The 19,564-nt window shown below is 58.9% G+C and overlaps 1 protein-coding gene across 2 annotated transcripts; it reads right to left on the bottom strand.

The window, feature by feature from the left end:
* Window positions 1–1,863: 1,863 nt before the first annotated feature.
* Window positions 1,864–19,068, bottom strand: CCDC102A (coiled-coil domain containing 102A). 2 transcript variants are annotated; one of them, XM_004583887.2, is made up of 9 exons: window positions 18,868–19,068; window positions 11,844–12,575; window positions 10,075–10,301; window positions 8,070–8,178; window positions 6,406–6,522; window positions 5,879–6,088; window positions 4,535–4,705; window positions 3,798–3,901; window positions 1,864–2,183 (listed from the first exon to the last, which is right to left on the bottom strand). In XM_004583887.2, exons 2-9 carry the CDS (start codon window positions 12,426–12,428, stop codon window positions 2,054–2,056), a joined length of 1,653 nt encoding a protein of 550 aa, XP_004583944.1. In that variant the 5' UTR covers window positions 12,429–12,575; window positions 18,868–19,068; the 3' UTR covers window positions 1,864–2,053. The 2 variants fall into 2 exon arrangements, with proteins under 2 accessions (XP_004583944.1, XP_058530761.1); XM_058674778.1 differs by lacking the exon at window positions 18,868–19,068 and adding an exon at window positions 14,352–14,506.
* Between the last annotated feature and the right edge of the window lie 496 nt (window positions 19,069–19,564).

Below are 19,564 nucleotides of genomic sequence, written 5' to 3'. Positions count from 1 at the left end.
CATTACCTGTTCCAAGAGAAACTGGATAAGACTAGAGGGATAAAATAACCTCCAGGGGTTGGGGAAACAAAGCTGCAGGGAGTAGTGGGGCCTGTGTCCCATGGAGGGAGCTGCCGCCTCCCAGTATAACGCCTGTGGCCGAACCCAGTGTGATCACGGCTGCTGACTTCTCAAGAAAGGGAACTCACATCTCCTGGGGAAAGCTCACCATGACTAACATCAGCAATGCATTACAGATCCTTTAGGAAACACACGAACTAACCACAGTTAATGCTTCTGCTGGCAGGTGCTACTGGCAGCCACGGGTGACTGGCTGGAGGTGATAGGGTTGTCTGGAAGGGCTGGGAGTAGGGTGGGAGCAGCACTCCAGGCCTAGGGTGTCAGGAGGCTCTGTGTGGGTGGTGGGAGGCAGACCCCGCCCTCACGGACCTCCTCAGGCGCTCCCCACCCGCGGACAGAGTGCTATCTTGCTGGAGGTGCCAGGGAGTCTGGGGCAGTCCAGCTGCAGGACAGGGTCTGCTCAGTGTCTGGGAATGGCAGGGCCAGGCTCCCAGCTCCCGGGGGTTAAAGGGTAACACGCTCCGCCTTTTCTGGGACTGACTTCCTATCTAGGAGACAAAATGCAAGGAGCCCTGGCAGGAATGCCTTTTTTCCCCCCCTGCTGACCGGTGCCAGTCTCGTGAGAGGGAGTGTTCTCACTGAGGTCACCCTCCCTTGCAGGCTAGGAGGGGGCCTGGCACCTCCTTAACACCGCCCCTTTCATTTACTCCTAGGGGCATCCCATTAGTGAAGCCTGGCCACTGGGAAAATTCTCCGTGCTTGTATGTTCTGGCTCCCAGCGGGCCTCCGGTGTCCCTGGGCCCTGGCACATGCTGAAAGTCCTTGGCTGCAGCTCCCAACGCCTGGTGAGGAGCCCCTGCATCCATCCGCGGGATTGGGTACCTCCTGGGGGGCTGGCTGAAGCCCCAGCCCCTCCTCATGGCAAGCCCTCCTTACCCTCTGTAGGTGATACCCATTCCGTGCCTCCCTGCTCCTGCAGGGAGCACACTTGGGTGCTGGGAATGCATCCACAATGCCTCCTGAGCAGGGCAGGTGCCCTAAAGGATGCCTTCCATAAAAAAGCTCAAGGGTGCATGTAACTGTTCGCATCTGATTTAACCACTGGGCTGTGGAAGGCTTGGATGTTCAGCATCGAAAAGATCATTTATAACCCCAGCAGATGATGCAGGGCTGGGGGTCAGTGAGCGGACATTAAAGGCTTAGGAATTAGCTGTGTCCACACCTGCCCTAGGAAAGCACCCATCCATCACCCAAGTCTTCATCCCTTGTCCCCATCTGGCAAACTCCTTCTATGCAAGGCACACCTTCAGGTATGTTAGCAATAGGCACGGAGCCCTGGATGAACATATTTCATTTTCTTGACAACTCAAGGAGATGGCTTGATGGAACAATGGTGAAACACATGACCAGAGAGGGCAAGTAACTCATTGAGGGTGCCCAGCCAGGGAGTGGCAAAGAGAATCTGGCAGGTGCTGGGAAGGAAGTCTCCTCTTCCCCTGATTAGATCTCTTTTCCTCACTCTGCAACCGCATGGTCATCCCTTCACTCTCACACTCGTTCATTCATTAAGTCTTTTCATAATCCCAACTCCTCTCCGGTTCAGGGCCCAGTGCAAGTTGACGCCACTCTCTTTCCCTCCAACCTCCTTTCCACATCTGCAACTTTGGAGACTCTGCCCTAAGAACTTGGAATTGAATTTATTACAAAAGATGGTAGCATGAACAGCTTCTAGCTTCCAAGGCCTAGAGTGGCCGCCTGGGTCGGGACCAAAGCAGTCCTCCCTCAACATGGCCCACCCCTGAGTGGGCACAGGCAGAGTACTGCACATGACACACAGGTCAAAACCAGGGTGGCAGTGGGTGGGGTCAGCTGCTGCCAGCTGCAGGGGCGGAGAGCAGGGGTGGGTCCCGGCCCAGCACCTGTAGCTCTGTCAGTCTGAGTGGTTGGTGAGCCAGGGCTGTTGGGGGGCCTGCAGCTTGGGACCAGTCCTGCTCTAGGCCACCTGGATTTGCAGGTCCTCATCCTCATCCAGGTCACTGGCTCCGTCTCCGGCCTCCTCCGTGCCAAAGCGAGCCCCACGGATCTTCCCAAAGAGGGGTGCTGTCTGCTGCTGCCGGCGGAGCCTGTGGGAGTGGCAGAGAGCGTGGGTCAGGGCAGGAGTGCCACCCCGCAGTGTACGCAGGATTGCCTTCCCATGTGCTGTGGGCTGCCCAGTGCTCACAGGCTTGTGTCCCCTCATCACACAAGATGCTCATGTGCTAGGATAGGGGTGCATTTATTCCCCCTATAATCTACACACAAGGGAACTGGGGCCCCAGCAACTTGCAGAAAGCCACAAAGATGCCACAGAGTGAAGCAGCTCGGAAGCAGCTAGGGGCTGAGGGAGGTGAAAGCCACATGCAGGGACGTGGCCCCAAACCTCGTCGGGGGAACAGATGTTGGGGTAGCAGGTGGTCTGAGTACCCTCCATTCTGTAACTCAGGAAGAAGGGGCTTGGTCCTGATTCTCCCCCATGCAACCACTTCTGAAGCTGCAATCTAGAGTCTAGGATTTGTAAACTCTGACTATGAGAGGAGCTGATGGCTGCAGCGCCCTGTTCCCTCCCCCGCCTTGGCCCACGAGGCGGCCAGTGGTGGTGGGTTACTGGAAGGCATGAATTATTAACACGGTGGGGAGGATCGGGGCAAAGCTTCCATCACTGCTCTGTGATTCAGAGAGCTGTCCCCAGAACACCCAGCATCAAAAGCTGCATGAGAAATGAGGCAGCGGACCTGGGGGGCTCTGCCCTCCCTAAGCCCTGGTCTGGTTATGCATCTGGGAGAGCTGATGGTTCCGGTTTTCCCCTCTGCAGACCCAACATCTTTCCCAGGTTCTAATCCCAAGCTAAACTCCTGCCTGAGGAGTGGCAGCTGATGACCGCTCAGCCCTCCTGAAGCCTGTATCAGCTCAGCAGCCTGCAGGTAACAACTGAGGTCATTCCCATTTTAGAGACAGGGGAACCGACACAGAGGGGTTAGGTCACTGTGTCAAGTCCACACGACCACTAAGAGCGAGCCAGGAGGTGGCTGTAGAGTCGAACTCCCCATGTCCCATAGACAAGAGGAGGCAGGGGTGTGCTCGGCTGGGTCACCACGGCCTGGAGCTTTCCTGCTGTGAAGTCCTGTGGGTCTCCCCCGACCCCCGCCCCAGCTCTCTGACAGCTGCAGGGAGAGGCTGGGCCTCAGGGTGCTGGGACAGGGAGAGAGGCAGAGGAGGAAAGGCATTCTTCTGGAATCTCTAGGGTCTCCATAACTATGAGTTATGCTTTGCTGAGGGGGCCAGCCCGATCAGCTGTCCTCCAACCCTTTGGGCCCCTGCTGTCCCGGGGTTGGCCAGCCCTATGACCTTAGGACTGCCTCCTCTTCTTCTCGTCAGTGACTCCCAGACCCGCTGTCCTGGTCCTCGACCCTCGGGCCTGCCTTCCTTGGTCACCAGCTGCTGCTGTACAAGACATTCCAGGTTCCCTCCATCCCCAGCTGACTTCCTGCACCTCCACTCCGCCATTTCCTGGCCCCACCCCTTCCTGCCTTTGGAGCAGACCCTGGCCCCAGGTACCCGGATTCCTTCTAGTTTATTTAACCTGTGACCTAGCAGGGACTCCAAACCAGGCTGGAGGTCTGCCCGAGCAGAGGTTTCTGTGTCTGCTGCTGGCTCCCAGCCACTCATCTCTTCCCTTGGAGTCCTGGGCCTGGGCTCACCTGGACTGCAGGTGTTCCAGCTGCACTTGCAGATTCTCGCTCTGCTCTGTCTGCTCATCCAGCGACCGTTGCAGCTTCCGTGCTTGGTTGTGGGCCTCATCCAACTGGCAGGAGTGGGTGGGTCGGGGCAGGGCCAAGAGCAGCAGGGTCACGTTGGTCTGAGGCACCAGGGGACCTCCCATTCTCTCTGAGAACCTGCTCCTCAGACAGTGCTTGCTCCCAGCACCTAGGCCTCAGGCCCACGACCCATTCTTCTCCAGTTCTGCTATCCCTTCTCCCACCCATCACTAACCCATCCTCCGATGTCCTAAACCACAGATCCAGCCACCTGCCCACCAAACCCTTTCTCTATCCATCTGTGTACCTGCCAGTTACCACCATGTCTACCTGTGTTTTTCTGCTTTTCCAGGCATACCTGTTGGGCCAGGAATCCTTATTCTCTTTCATCCAGCTAGCTTTGAGTCTGTCTGCCATCCACCCATCCAGCCAGCCATGTAAGTATTCACCCATCCCACTGTCTACCCATCTTCCCTTCTCATCTTCATCCCTGTCCTCTTGGCCGGAGTCCTCTGTCCTTCCATTCACCAACCTGCACATACCTACTGATCCTGCTGTGCACCTGTCGCCCACCTACCCGGGTAGGCACTTCCTGAAGGTTAAGCTCCCACCAGGTCTTGGGGAGCCAGAATGGAGGAACCCAGGGGGACCCCAAAGCCCCTGCTCCCCCCAGGCCGCACCTCATCCTCCGCCTGGGCCAGCTCCTTCTTGAGCTCCTCCACTCGCAGTCGCAGCTTCTTCACCTCGGCCTCATGCTGCTCCACACGCCGGTTGGCATGCGCCAGCTCAGCCACCTTCTCCTGCAGCTGCTTCTTCAGTTTGCCGTGCACGTGCTTGAGGTCAGCCAGCTCCTGCAGGAGGTGGCCCAGGTGGGCAGGAGGCTCAGGGTCACACACAGCACTGGGCCAGGAAGCCCTAAGGGGCTAGTGTCTCTTCTTCCCACCCTCTCCCTGTACAGGGTTTGGCTGAGTTCCTAGAGACCAGAGGGGCATGAAACGAGAAAGGAGGCTGCCCAGGGGGAAGGAATGCCCCTGGCTAGGCCACAGGGATGGCCAGCAGGCTGCTGGAGCTGAGTCAGGACTTGTGTGGGTCTGGAGTCTCCAGTGACATTTAGAGTCCTGGGTCTGGGGGTGAGTAAAGCTGGGCAGTAAACATTCAGGCTGGCTGGAAAGAGAATGAGCAGCCAGCAGAGAAGATGCCTATGGGGTATGTGTGTGTCTCTGGCCCTCAGTTTTCCCATCTGTGAGATGGGCAGCAGCATGGCCTCAATGTCTCTTGAATCCAGCCTCTTTGGTCCCCCTCCACTAGCCTCACCTATTATTCTGGGTGTCCGGAATCTCTTGCTCCCCCTGGGCGGGGGGATAGCAGCAGTTCCCCCCAACCCAATAGCCCGCGTTCTGGTCTTCCTTCCTACAGTAGCTGGTGAGCCTGGCCATGCCACCTGTTCACATCCATGCTCCTGGCTCCGACCTCAGCCACCCGGCCCCCTCCCTCACTCACCTCCAGCTGCACTGGATGCCTTGTTTCTCCAGAGTTTCCCACGACGCCGACCACAGGACACTTGCTCATCATACTAAGCCTCAGTCCTCTCCACCCCCTCCCCCACATCTGCTCATCACTAGCCAATGTTAGCTTCTACTGGAGACCTCAGCTCAAATGGGAAGTCTGCCCAAGACTCTGGGTCTCGGCCAGGTCTCCTGGTATCCCCTGTGCCTGCTGCAAGTGTGGAGCTGTGACTGGCAGGGCCCCATTGAGGAAAGGAGCCAGATGAGGAGCCCCTGGGCCATCAGCTCTACACAGGCATTGTTGGGGAGGCAATCTGTTAACTGCTCTGACTCCAGCACCTACAGCAGAGTTGGGCAGACAGTAGGTGCTCAATAAATGCAGATGCTGTAGTTACCACCTGTCTTAGTACACAATGGGTGCACAACGAATGCAGCTCCCATAACCATTACCAGGCTGGGTATGTGGCAGGTACTCTGGGGGAACCCCCACTACCCCTTTGCCTCCACTTGCTGCCCCACCTTGTTCTTTTCGAAGAGCGCAGCCTGGCTGGCCCGCAGGTCGCAATCCAGCGCACTGGCTGTCTGCCGCCGCCGCCTTGCCAGTGCCTCCTCCAGGTCCCCGACCTGGGCCCGCAGCTTCTTGTTCTCCCGCTCGAGGCCCAGCCGGTCAGTCTCCAGCCTCTCCCTGCGGCCCCACTCAGCCGCATTCTCTGCCTGCAGCCTCTCCATCTGCAACAGGGCAGCAGGGCAGGGTGTAGGGAGGACTACTGGGAGGGCCCAGAGCTGCCCCCAAGCCACCCGCTGCCATTGCCTGGGGCTATTTCTAGCTCCAGGAAGCAGGTTCAGCTGCACAGCTAAAATTACCCTAGGCTCAGTTGGAGTGTGCAGGATATGAGGGCACTTAGGTCTAGCCTCCGCACAAGGGCATCCGTGGGGTGTGGCCAGTCCTCTCAGAGCCCAGCCGGTGGTCCAGCTGTTGGGGGGGGGGGGCGGGACAAGCAGCCTGGAGACCCCTTCTGTCCCTGGGGGTCTCCCCTGCACCTCACCTCACCCCGCAGCTCTGCCATCTTCCTGTCCATGTTCGACCGCGCTCCCAGCTCGTCCTCCAGGTCTTCGGACATGCGGCCCAGCTCATCTTGGTGAGTTTCCTTCAGGATGTTGAGCTGCAACGTGTCCCCCCCACCCAGTTACAAGGCAGCCACTGGGTGTACTGGAAGCAACCCTGGGGGCAGTGCCCAGGTAGGTAGCAGGGACAGACCTGAGTACCTGTCACCCACAACAGAGCACAGAAAGAGCTATAAAATAGCTTGATCTCACTCTTCCCCATGCACCAACTAAAGCCTCCTGGATAGTCCCAGCCAGGTGTGTCAAGAGGAAGCCCAGCCCCCACTCAAGGGGTCCCAATCATATCCCTGTTCATTCCTCCCCTGCTCCCCCTGCTCACTCTGCTCCAGCCACAGGAGACTCCTTTAAAAATGATTCATTTTATTTATCTTCCACTTTATTTGAAAGCAGAAAAGCAGAGAGAGAGAGATATCTTATACCCGCTGGTTCACTCCCCAATGCTCATTACAGCCACAGTGAAGCCAAGGCAGGTCTCCCACTTGGCTGGCACAGACCTAAGTACTGCAGCCAACACCTGCCACCTCCTGGGTGCACATTAGCAGGCAGCTGAATCAAAAGTGGAGCAGCCAGGACTTGAACTGGTGCTAGAAGGGGATGCTGGTGCCACAGGCCACAGCTCCGGCCCTGCCTGGGATGCCTGTAGAAGACTAACTCACTGCTGGGTGGGAACAGAAGCCAGCGGACCAGTGCAGCGGGCAGAGCCACGACTGGGTCTTTGGCACATCGTGGCAAGCGAGAGGAGTCACACCTGGAGAATTCATTTCCTGCTGGTCTGCCCAGGGGTGTACTGGCCCCTTTTTCACCATGTCCACCCTTGATAAAGGGACAAAAAGGAGAAAAAAAATATGTTCTAGTTTCTCATCCCTGATGAGGGACAACCTGGAAGCGGAGAGGGGTCTGGGAATCTGCATTTTCAGATTCTGACTCTGGGATAGGATCTATCTCTGTTTTCTTCCCACACAGTCTTTGGGTTTTGAGGTCTGGAAACTCAGCTGCATCCAGCCAGGCTTTTCTGCGGTGGCTGTGCCCCCTGGTGGCCACAAGGTGCTGGCATGGGTATCAGTTTCTTAAAGAGGTGGGACATAAGCCAATAGCATCTTTGAGTGCTGCCAGGCTTCAGTGACATCTAGCATCCTTGAGGCACCCAGCACACATGGCATCCGGACCCTCCCCTTCACTCTAACCTATGAGGCACTCTCGCAGCCACTCTGTAGCCACATGGGCTGCACCCATTTCCCACATCTGGTAGCTTGCTCCTGCCTCAGGACCCTCACGCACCCCATATCTCCTCCCAGGAGAGCTCCCAACCCCTTCAATCCTGTCCCAGTGTTGCTATCCCAGAGTCTCTCTCTGACCCACCACCCTGCGGTTTGTGGCTCAGGAACTGAAGTGCCCTGGTAATTGCTGACATCCCCACCTGCCAGGCCAAGGTGAATAGCTGAAGGCAGGACACTGCCTGCCCCCGCACAAAGAACAACTGTGGAATGAACAGAGGAATATAGTTTTTCTCTCCCCTCTGCTGCTGAAATCCAAGAGCTGATACTGCCACCTCCAGGAAACCCCCGGGGCTGTCACCAGAACTCACCTGCTTGAGCATCTCCTGCTTGGTCTTGCTCAGCTCTTCGTACTTGATCTTCCACTGGCTGAGCTCCCCCTCCAGCTTTTCGATGTTCCTGCTCAGGGCCAGTTTATCCCTGAGGAAGGGACAAGGAGGCACAGACATGGGATGAGCCCTCACAAAGGGTGGCCCCACTGTGATCTATGCCATCACGCACGGTCCTTGTCTGTACCCAGGTGCTGGCTGTCCCATGGTGGCAAGCCCTTCCTTTCTGTATTGCTCTTGGAGCCTCACCCAAGGCACACTCAAGAACAGGTGCAGTGTGGGGAGGCGACTGGGTCTCCAGAGCACTGGCTGCTCTCCCTCCCGGCCCCGAGTATAAGTACCAGAGACCAGTGCATTCTTGTCTGCTCATGCAGCTGTGGCTCCTGTACTGTGCACACGCAAGCCTACAATTAAAGAAACCGCAGGATCCACCCAGGGACCTTCAGAGCTAGTGGCCCCTTCCTGCCATCCTCACTGTGTGGGGAGAATGTGTACTCTGCTTTGAACATGAATGAGGGACCACAGATAATGACCTTGGTGTGTGGCCCCAGCAGGAGGCCCTCTGGGGTGGCAGGGTCACTAGGAGGCATGCTGGAAGCCAAGGGGACATTTCTGGTGCTCACAATGACCAAGGCTCTATCAGTGGGTGGGGGCCAGTAGTGTTGGGCCAGGAAGTATCTTGTATATCTAGAAGAAACATCTCCCTGGATGCTACTGGAGGTCCAAAGGATCTCTGGGCCAAGCCCGTCAGGTATGCTCCATGCTCAGAGTCCTTGCAGCGCACAGGTTGTAGGCACGGAGCCTATCCAGATCATCAGCAAGGGCGGCCCCGCTCCCTACCCTGAGAGAAACCTCATCAGCACAGCCACAGCACCTGTGGATTCACGCCATCAGCCCTGCACACTCATATCCTGGGAGGGGACTTAATTCGGAGCATGTGCCGTGGACAGGTCTGCCCTTCAGATGACCACCATGGCCACTCCATGTAAAGACACCAGCTTCTGACCACTCAGTTATTCTCCAGGAGTCATGCTCACAGCTTCCCATGTCCCCACACACCTTTTCCATCCACCACTCTCATTTCTAGTATTCAGGTATGCCTCAGTTGCTTCCCACTTGCTTCTGTGGCTTGAGGTGCTGCCCCTTCCTCAGCTCTGGAGGCCATAGGCCACAATCAAGGGCAGGCAAGGCTGTGACATGAGCAGGATATTGGTGCCATCCACTCTGCCAGCTGCGGGAGGTCTGTAGGCATCTTGGCTGCTGCTGGCAGAGGCACCACCCTAACCCCTGCCTTGGCCTTCACAAAGGTGTTGTGCTGGCTTGTTTTTCAAAGCATTTGTAAGTCAGCTATATGTAGTAGGCTTCTAATATCTAGCCAGTAAAACTACCGACTACTCATTATTAACAGGTTTTCTAAATGGCCTTTGCCCAAGGTCACTGCCCACCTGCAGGGGCCATGTCCAGTGGTCAGTGCTGGAACTGCTTGTGAAGCAGCTTAGCTCAGGGAAAGTTTCTCTTGGTCCCCTCCCATATGCTGGCTGCCACCCACTCCCCTTACTTCAAACAGACCCTGAACTTGGCTGGCTCCCTGGCTCTGCCCTCCCATTACCCTGGCCCCTGCTCACTGAACACGCTGACACCTCCTCCTTCATCCCACACCTGTCTCATGAACTTCGCTAGTCAACAGATGTCCCTTTTGTGCCATCAACTGCAGCACTTGTCAAACTGAAGCCCCAGCAGTCACTTCCTACCAACCTTCCCATGTCCCTGCTTTTTCCTTAGTGCTTGGCCCAGAGCACGTGCTCCATATGGATGGTTTACAGGGACAAATACAAACTGGCGTGGGGGCCTTGGGTCCTTCTGTCCCAGAGTCCCATGACTCTGAGCCTCCCGCTCTGGGACACTGATTTCCATCCTGTCATCAGGGGACTTCCCCTCAATCCCCCACCCCCCACACCCCAGCCTCGGCCCGTCCCCCAGGACTCACTCGCGCTCCTTGAGCAGCACTTTCTGGGACTCATCGAGCCTCAGCCTGAGGGCGGTCAGCTTGGAGGCATCCTCCTCGGTGCTGACTGTGTCCTCCCAGGGCAGCCGGCTGCGCTCCTGGCGGCTGGAGTTGCTTCGGGTGCCCCCAGTGTTCACGCTGCGGGCTTCCCAGCAGCCCTCGGGCTCCTCCGCCCTGCTCTTCAGCAGGCTCTCCATCAGTTCCAGCTCCTACAGGGACCATGGTGCACGCTGCACTGGGGGGCGCTGAGCCCTCCCCCACAGCCTCCTGTGCATGCTAGGCCACCAAGACCAAGTCACGAGAGGTCTCAGAGTCCTCTTTGGCTGCCCACTCTCCACCTCTGAAGATAGAGGGACCTGCCCTTCCCTGCCCCCCCAACCTCCTGGCAGTGCACAGAGCCAGCCACCCTAGAGGGGGTCTCAGGCAAGGTGGTGAGCTCGCTGGCACTGGAGGTATGCAAGTATCAGTGGGAATGGATATTGAAGCTAGGAGTCCTTAGGGGCCCAGAACAGGATTCTAACAGAAGGAACTGCAGCTCCAAGATCCTGTTTGCCAGCGCAGACACTAAGGTGGTGTGTGTGGGGGTGGGGGGCAGGGGCAGCCCAGTGCCCAGCCCCCCGCTCCTGCCTCTCTAGCCTGTCTGTGTGCATCCTCGGGTCCTGTCTCTGGTCACACACCCATGAGGGCCACGGCTCCAGTTGCAGCCTGGCTTTTCCCACAGCCTCCCTGGATGAGTCCGGGCCAGCCCCGTTCTGTGGGATCCTCAGTGTCCCTCTCTAGACTGCGACATCGTCCCCACGGCCTCCCTGAGGAGGAAGACTGTACTCCCATGTTGCAGACTGCGGAGAGGCACCTGGGACGCCTGCCACCTGCTGCAGAGGAGGGTGGGCAGTCATGTAGGTCATTGAGCACGGAGTGCTGGGCACGCCAAGGCTCCCATGGTAGTCCCCTGGTTGTGATGACCGTGATGGGAACCATGTTACCAGGGTCCTACAGCATGAGCAGAAAATGCCACCACCACACTGGGAAGCAACAAGCCTGGGCAGAGAACAGAGAGGGCCAGCTAAGAATCTTTCAGAGAAGCTGGCCTGTCTAGGGATATAGCAGGGAGCTGAGTCCAGGCAGTGTCCACCTGCTAGGTGGGGGGAGGCTGCAGGGAACGGCTTGCTGGCAGGGAAGACTTTGTCCCTCTTTAGCCATCACTAACACCCGTCACTGACTTGAAGCCTGGAGCCAGGCTGCTTGGGTTCAGCCCCCAGCCACTTCTTCCCAGCTGGGTGCTGGTACCTGGTGGGGGATGGGACCTGTGCTAAGGCCACTCCCCAGGTCCCCTTGGTCTCTGGATTTTTGCACAAGGCAGTTTCATTCCAAACACATTCTGGTACTTTCCATAGTGCGTTCTTACTCATCCCCTCATCTCAGGTTAAACTGACCACTCCCAGAAAAGCTGCCATGAAGGCCCCTTCCTAAAGGCTGGGTTGGAGATCTCCTCTTGGACATTAGGGGCCCCTACCCATGACTGCTCTGTTTTATAAACTGTTTCTACTTCTTCACCTCTAAGGGGATTACTCCTTGATTCTGCCAACTTCTTAGACCCGAAATTACAGGGACTCGGGCTGGCCTGCCCTTGGGCCTCGGGGAGGGGGGTGGGAGGAGACAGAGCTCCACCTGACACTTCTCCGGAGCCAGGTCCTTCCAATCTCCTTTCCCAGCCCTGCAGCCCGTCCCCTTGCAGACTCTGTCTTGCGCACCTGGCTGCTGGCCGCGGAAGGTCTCTCGCACCCGACATCGCGCACCGGCTCTTGTTCCGGCTCTGGCTCATCCCCGCGCGTCTTGTCGCCTCCCTTGCCGCCGCGCAGACGGGCCAGCTCGCGGCCGCGCGCCTCACACTCGCCCTGCGCCTCGTGGCGCTCGCGCCGCGCGCCCGCCAGCTCCTTAGTGAGCGCGTCTAGGCGCTGACGCAGCTGGCGCACCTCCTCGCGCGCACGGTTGCGCTCGGCGCGCACCTTGCTCCACTTCTCGCGCCAATTGGCCGTGCAGTCCGACCACCAGCGCATGGTTTTTTCCATCTGCGCCGCTCGAGCTCGCGCCTCCTCCAGCTCCCGCAGCCGCAGCTCTTCGCGACTCTCCCAGTCGCCATCGGCCAGCAGTGCGCTCGGCGGCGGCAGGGCCAGCGTGGGTGGTGGGCCTGGCGAGGGCGTGCCACTGGACGGCGTGGGAGGCAGCGAGTCCGCAGGCCCCATGCGTTCTGGCGACGGGCTGCCCAGGATGGTCAGGAGGCTGCCCTTGGACAGCTGTGGGGACTCAGCCAGCCGGGGGCTTGGCCCATGGCTCATTGCGGTGGGGAGGGCCCTGGGCTCCAACGCGTGACCAGGGCTCAGGGTTGGCGTGGGGGACACGTGGCAGATACGACAGCACTGCACATGATGGCCTCAGCGACCCACTGCTGTCCAGGCCTCGGGGTGGAGAGCGCTTCTTCGGACCTGCGGGAGAACACAACCACTGTGAGGCCATGATCAACGACACACTGTCCCGCAGACCAGCAGGCCAAGTGCCAGGCAGCGGTGCGGTCCGCGAGATTCCAGCGTGCAGCTGAGCAGCCTGTAACAGCTTCCTTAGCAGTCTCCAGACCCCCTTTACTATCGTCCCTTTAGCGTGCAGCAGGGGACGTGGGTAGGAAACCATGATGTACTGTCCTTGACACCTAGCGTTCCCTGTTGGCGTTTGCCTGCTCATAAAACTCATGTGAGTGAACACCTCCACACCTCTTCCTAGCAGCTGCTCAAGACACCCATCGGCCAACACGTCATTGTGGCCAGACCAATTATCCAGGTCCACTTCCCTGTTTACATCTCAGGCTGCGGTCAGGGGCTGGGCCCTGGCCACTGGTCCTGTGCCGCAATCCAGGATGACAATGACAGCTGTGGAGGGCCAGCCCTGGGCCACACCCTGGCCGGGTCCTGGGTGAGTTTATCCTTCTGTGTCCTTAGACTTGAGGTGAGGGGACTCATGGTGGACATGGTAGTATGTGCGACCCCCAACTCCAAGCACCAGTTTGGGGATTCGCTGAATGCACCCCTGCACCTGTGAGGGGCATTGGAGCTAAATCACCTCCCAGATGCAGGTGTGTGGGCACGGTGGATGTCCCCATCCCCTTCTCACGCCCCAGGATCTGTCCCATTCTGTTCTCTCACCTGTCTCCATGAACAGCATTTCCCCTGCCATTCCTCTGTTAAATACAGGACAAATGACCCTCTGCCTGCCACCTGCCTCCTCTCCCTTCAAATCATCATGCAATCCCTTCCCCATTCTGCTGAGCCTGGGGCCACAGATCTTCACATCTGCCTAAGGCCGGCGCTTGTTCGCTCGCTCTCTTTTTTCAAAATTTGAGAGGCCCAATGAGCTAGAGACAACATTTTCACCCACTGTTTCATTCCCAGGATGCCCAGGCCAAAGCCAGGAGCTGGAACTCCATCTGGGTCTCCCCCATGGGTGGCAGAGACCCAAGCACTTGGGCCATCACCTGCTGTCTTTCTGGGCACATAAGCAGGAAGCTGGACTGGAAGAGGAGCAGCTGGGCCTCTGTATGGGAGGCTGAGATTGCAAGAGCTTAGCCCACTGCACCATAACACTGGACCTGCCTTTTCTGAAGACCAGCATACTGCAGATGGCCACCTGGCAACCCTTGCGTGCCCTCCTTACCCCTGCCTAGCTCCAGCTCTGCCCAGCCCCTGCCAGCAGATGCTCTAACATCATAAGTATCAGTGCAAAGGGAAGCTGGCATGTTCTGTCCCTTTGGCTACGCCAAGGTGCAGCAATGTGCTTACCAGGGGCCTTGCCCTGGGGTGGAGTCTCCTGGCATTCGCCCACCACCTCCCTTCTTCCCTTCAACACCAGCTAGACAGGTCCACAGCTGCTGTCTCCACTGTGCCCACTTCCCGGCCTCCTGCCAGGCCACCTGGGCCAGACCAGCTTCTAGCCTTGCTGTGCCAATGTGCCCTCCCTGGCCCTGGTCACGCTTTTACTCCTTGCCACGTCCCCTCTGGTTGTCTGGTTGGACTTCTGGCATGAGCGCTTCTGTCACCTGGTCACAGGCCTTTTTCCACGCTGCCCCTGGGTGGGCCATCTCTCACCCACGTTAACCTCCTTCAAATCTCTTCCCAGAAGCAGCAGCCACAGTAAATTTATACATGTACCATAATACATACACATATTTACAGGTTTATTTTGAAAGTCAAAGTTAGAGGGAGAGAGCATACCTCCATTTACTGGCTCACTCCCCATATGGCTGCAATGATCAGGGCTGGACCAGGCCAAAGTCAGCAGCCAGGAGCTTCATCTGGGTCTCCTGCATGGGCAGCAGGACAAAGTCTCAAGCCACCTTCTATTGCTTTTCCCAGCCCTTGGCAGAGAGCTGGACTGGAAGTAGCACACCTGAAATGCAATTGGCACCCTAAGGGATGCTGGCACTGCAGATGTTGGCTTTACACTGTACTACAGTGCTGGTCGTCAGAGTAGTTTCCAAAATACAAACCTGCCCGTGCCAGTGGTCACGTCCTTTGTCACTCCTCATAGCTGGGACTCTTTCCTCTCCAGTGACAATTGTAGGTTCACTCCCTCTAGAACTCTAACTCCAAAAAAATTGTCCACTCCTCAAAGGAGCTGCCGACTACTGACCCCACTGCATGCTGCCTGTCCACACTGCCCTTCTCACCTGGCTCACGTACCTTAGCCTCTCCCATGCAGACACAGCAGGGATTCTGCTCTCTGTAGACGGCAACCCCGGTTCCCTGCATGCTCACCGGCCCATGCCTTCAGCTGCCCAGATACAGCAGTGCCCCACCACTGCCCGGAGTGGTGCCAGGCTCAATCCGGGACCTCCAGCTTTCTGCGTTGCAGCTCCATGGTAGCCTTCTAACCCACCTGCTGTGTCTGCTGTCTTCACCAGATGCTTGCTTTAAGTCCAGCTCTGTCACCAGCTTCTTCCTGGGCCTCAGTGCCCACCCCCCCCCCTGTGCAAGGGAGGCAGAGCGAGGGAGACCAGCACTGCCAAATCAGGGGCATCCTCTGAGGCACTGCATGCATGCTGTTTGCTGCCCTGTCCTCTCCACACACGGGCAGCGATCATGCAGCTGCAAACTGCCTTCTAAACAATCCATGTTGGCAACAGCTGAATGCTCCTGGATGTCGCCTTAGCAGGCACAGCTCCCTCACACACATTAGCCCCTGTACAGGCAGGGTCGCATGCCCAGGCACGGCCCCACAGCCCCAGGCCCCGGGGCATCCCTGGCAGGACAGGGCAGTTGGGCTGTGCCTGTCCAGCCTCCATGGCCCTGAGCTGTGTGTGCACATAGGTATGTGCGCACATGAACACGCCGTCCATGCATACATAGACACACAGGCTCCAAGACCACCACCCACCTGAAGGCACGCATAGGCCAGAACAAAGACAAAGACACATGTCCTGTCTGCCAGAGGCAGTTCCTTATGCACAGATGTACACACAAACACTCACTCATCCTCTCCCCAGCTCCACATGGAGAAGCTCTTGGAAAAGAAAAACAATGTGAAGGCCTGCTGGGGGGGGGGGCAGGGGAAGAGGGAGGAGAGCAGGGGAGGAGAAGGAGAAGGCAGGAAACCAAGTACAGTCCAGCAGGGGGAGGGGGCGCAGCCCTGCCTGCTGGCCCCCTTCCTGTAGGGGCCCCTTTGGAGGCAGAGAGGGGCCACTGCCACATCTTGTGCCTCTGGGAGCTGCTAGGCCTGGCACAGGGCTTGGATGGGAAGGAACTGCCAGCTTCTTCCAAGAATCTGAGCCTGGTGTGCGGGGACAGGGTGGGCACCACCCAAGGCCCTAATGGCTTCCAGACACCCACGCAAGTGGTCAGGGTGGGGGCTGTGCCGTGGGTCCTAAGTACCCTTTCCAGCTGCCCTGCTGGGCGCCCTGCTTGGGGACTGGGGATGAAGTGGTGGGGGAAATTCAGAGGGTGCAGGGGCTCTGGGACTGAGTGCAGGTCAGGGTGCCCTTGGAGAGCATGTGTACCCCTCTGGGTGGAGGGCTTCTGTTTTTCTGGAGAAACCTAGCTCCTAGCACACCGGGTGCCAGTGCACCCCTGAGTACCCAAGGGAAGCCAGATCCTGTCTGGTGACAGCACCCTGCACACCCACCTAGTTCCACAGCATACCCTAGGAAGCCTTTCCCACACATGCTCCCTGCCTGCCACCCCCACCCCCAGGGTCAAGTCCTGCCTTAGTCCCCAGGGGTTTTCCATCAGGCTGCTGTCTAACCCCTCCCGCACCCTGGACTTTCCATCTCAGTAGCTTTCCATGCTCAGTAGCTTCCACTTCCAGAAAGTGCCTGTCCTTGGTCACTCCAGGGCTTTCCCCCAATCAGGAAGCCCAGATCCCCCACGCCTTCCTACCCCACCAGACCTGGCTGCTGCCTCTCCTTTCTCTCAGCACAATCTCTCCCCAACCCATAGAGGATGCCTGTGCCACCCCAGACAGACCGTGCACACAGCAGTCATTTCGCTACTGGCTGGCGGGGTGGACGACAGGAGGGTGAGCACCCTTCTGCCGGCAGCGGAGCTGAGTGGGCTCCACGCTGCAGCCAATCAGCCTAGCTCCCTGCTGGTTTCAGGACAGAAGCGACTCTCTCATCCAAGACTATACAGCATTAGCAGTCCCGCCCACTCAAAGTGACCGTAGCTTCCTGGGGCCTGTCTAGAACATCTCTTTCTCCTTCTGGTATCCGCAAACTCCTACACATCCTTCAAAACCCATGTCTAGTGTCTCCTCTCCTCCCCTGGGACTCCTGTCACTTCTGGGTATGCAGTGTGTGTTTCCAAAGCACAGGGCACCTCCCTGCTTTCCTCAGCAGCCACACTGTGAAGTTCAACAACACAGGTCTGGACAGCTGTCCACACTAGGCCCAGCATACAGCCAGCATTGCCTAAGTGCTTGCTGGACTGATGGATACAAGGTGGGCAGATCGTAGGGGTCTCCTCATGACCAGCGGCTGTCTGGAAGGATTGCGCCGTTCTAAGGATTGGGAACTGGTTTTCCACCAGGCTTGGAGACAGGCAAATGCTTGAGTCTGCCTGTGGTCAAGATTGGAGTCACCTCACGGCCACTCAGAGTTCTGGCCTTTTGCCTGAGGATCCTGGGGCACCCCTAGAGTGACATCTTGCATTTTGTCCTTAGTATGTTTAGATGGATCTCTGACTATGCAGTAAGCAATGCTAAGGCCTGGATGGGGGCCAACAGTGGAGACAGGGAGGGAAAGGGGGTCCCCCAGGGTCCCCCAGTTCAGAGCCACCCCAGGACCTCTAGAAGCCTTCAGGTGAGACTCTGGGAGGCGCACGTTGCCACAGGCCTGGCTGCGGCCAGGAGCAGGGCCCAGCAGGAAACCACAGAGGCCAGCCTGATTGGATAAGTGCAGGGCCCAAGGCTGGTCAGCCGCAGGCTATGGGCACCTGTCCCTTGGACCTGCGACCTGATCTCCTGCTGCTGGACCTCCGGCAAAGGCCCCCAGAGGCAGGGAGGCTGTCTCCCAGTACCCTCATCTCAGAGGCAGGAACTCTACCACCACCCTGGATCACTGATGACTAAAACGCCTTTCTCTACAGACCAGCCATCAACCCACAAAGAGGAGCAGACGGTCACAAAGCTGGTGCAGGGTGCTGCGGTACTGGGATGCACGTCTCCCCTCCTGGGTCACAACCAACAAGGTGGTCCTCAGGCCAACTGGACAAGTAGAGCTGTGGCGGGGATGTGGGTGGGGAGCAAGCAGGGGTGAAGGTGGGGAGTGGGCGGGTGTAGCCCCAGACCTCAGTAACCCTTTCAAGTGCACAACCTGGTACTCATTTCGTGAGCCCTGCAAGTCCCTGGGCTCTCTGGGCCTCGGTTTCCCTACCTACCGAATGGGCTTGAAGCACTGATTCCTGGAAGTTCTAGCCAACAGAGACGAAGACCTTGGCCAACGCAAACCAATTCTCTCTGGGAAAGTGGAGGAGGGACGGGGGCTGCCATCCCATTTAAGGTAGAGAAACTGAAGCACTTACAGGGAGGAGAAATGGGGGGGGGGTGCAGATGAGACACTCAACCGCGCCCTGACGACGAGGGGGCAACGGGCACTCGCTCCTCTTGGCGCAGACCGGCCCCTCCACCTTGTCCCCAACCCTTCCAGAAAGTACTTTCTGCTTTCCGCCATCCTCAGTCACTTTGGCCCTCAACTCGGTACTCCTCCCTACCCACGCTGCTTCGGTCATGGGGGGATGGGGTGCACCCCCGTTTCCCCTAGCGGCGGGCTGAGGGGGGCTCCGTCCTGCGCGGGGAGGTCCCGCCCATCCTTCTTGCGCGGCCTCCATTGGCAGTCGCCACATGTCTGGGGATGGCGCCGTGCTCTGATTGGCCAGGTGCACCGTCCATCCCGCACTCGCCATGGTGACCACGTTGGGTCCCCCGGGAGAGTTCCAAATTCCGCCCCCGCCCGCCCGCCCGCCGCCCCCGCCCGCCGGCGGCCGGCTGCATTCCGAGGGGCGGCCCCCTCCCCCCCGCGGGGTCCTTCCTCACCCGGGCACCCCTACCAAGAGATGCGAGGGTCAGGCAAGAGGGCTAGAAAGTTCTGCTGGAAGTTTGGGGGTTTGCTGCGGGCGCCCCGGGGGGCTCCCCTCTCCACACCCCAGACTTGATCCCTCCCCTCCTGCGGAGGGTGCGCAGGCCCCGCAGCGACTTCCCGAGGCGCCGGGGACTCTGCGGACCCCCGCCCCCGCTCACCTCGAGGCGGGAAGCGGCGCCCTCCGGACGTGCGAGCCGCCGGCCTGGGCGGAGTGGGCTCGGGGCTGGCCGCGGCGACGGCGGCCGCCGAGTCTCCTCCTCCCTCCCGGGGGGAGGGGACGGCGGGGAGACCGCGGGGCGGGCGCGGCGGGGCCCCGAGGGGACCCCGGCCCGCCGAGCGGCCGCACTGGGGAGGACCGCAGCCCAGCCGCGGGGCGAGGGGCGCGCCGGCCCCTCCGAGAGCGGACCTGACTGGGACGGAGGCCCCACCCCCGCGTCGGGGGCCAGGGTGTGTGTGTTGTGGGGGAGACTGGAGGGCCGGCGCAGGGGGACGGGGGGGGTGGGCTCGGTTTTCCCCGTCTCAAATTTCCCGGAGCTCCTGCCTCGGTCTAAGCAGGCCCCGGGCTCCACGGGAGCGCACGTCCCTGTGGCTTCATGGGCGCGGTGACCTCGCCCGGCCTCAGTTTCCCTTTTGGCGAAGCAGTAGCTTTGACCCATGCAGCTCATGGTAGGACACCTGGTCAGGCCGCCACAATCTCTTTGCCATGTGTGGTGAGGCCAGCCGGGTGCTATCTGTCCCGCTGTTTTGAGGTTTCCTCTATTTTAGGGGTAGGGTGGCCGCAGGCATGGAGGGCAGGAGTGCGTCAGATGGGCTGCTCACCACATCCTGTACCTTGGAAGGTTGTCTGACGTGAAT

This window comes from Ochotona princeps, chromosome 16 (genome assembly GCF_030435755.1).
Source record: "Ochotona princeps isolate mOchPri1 chromosome 16, mOchPri1.hap1, whole genome shotgun sequence".
Taxonomy (NCBI): Eukaryota; Metazoa; Chordata; class Mammalia; order Lagomorpha; family Ochotonidae; genus Ochotona; species Ochotona princeps.
This window is presented reverse-complemented; position numbering and strand designations above follow the sequence as displayed.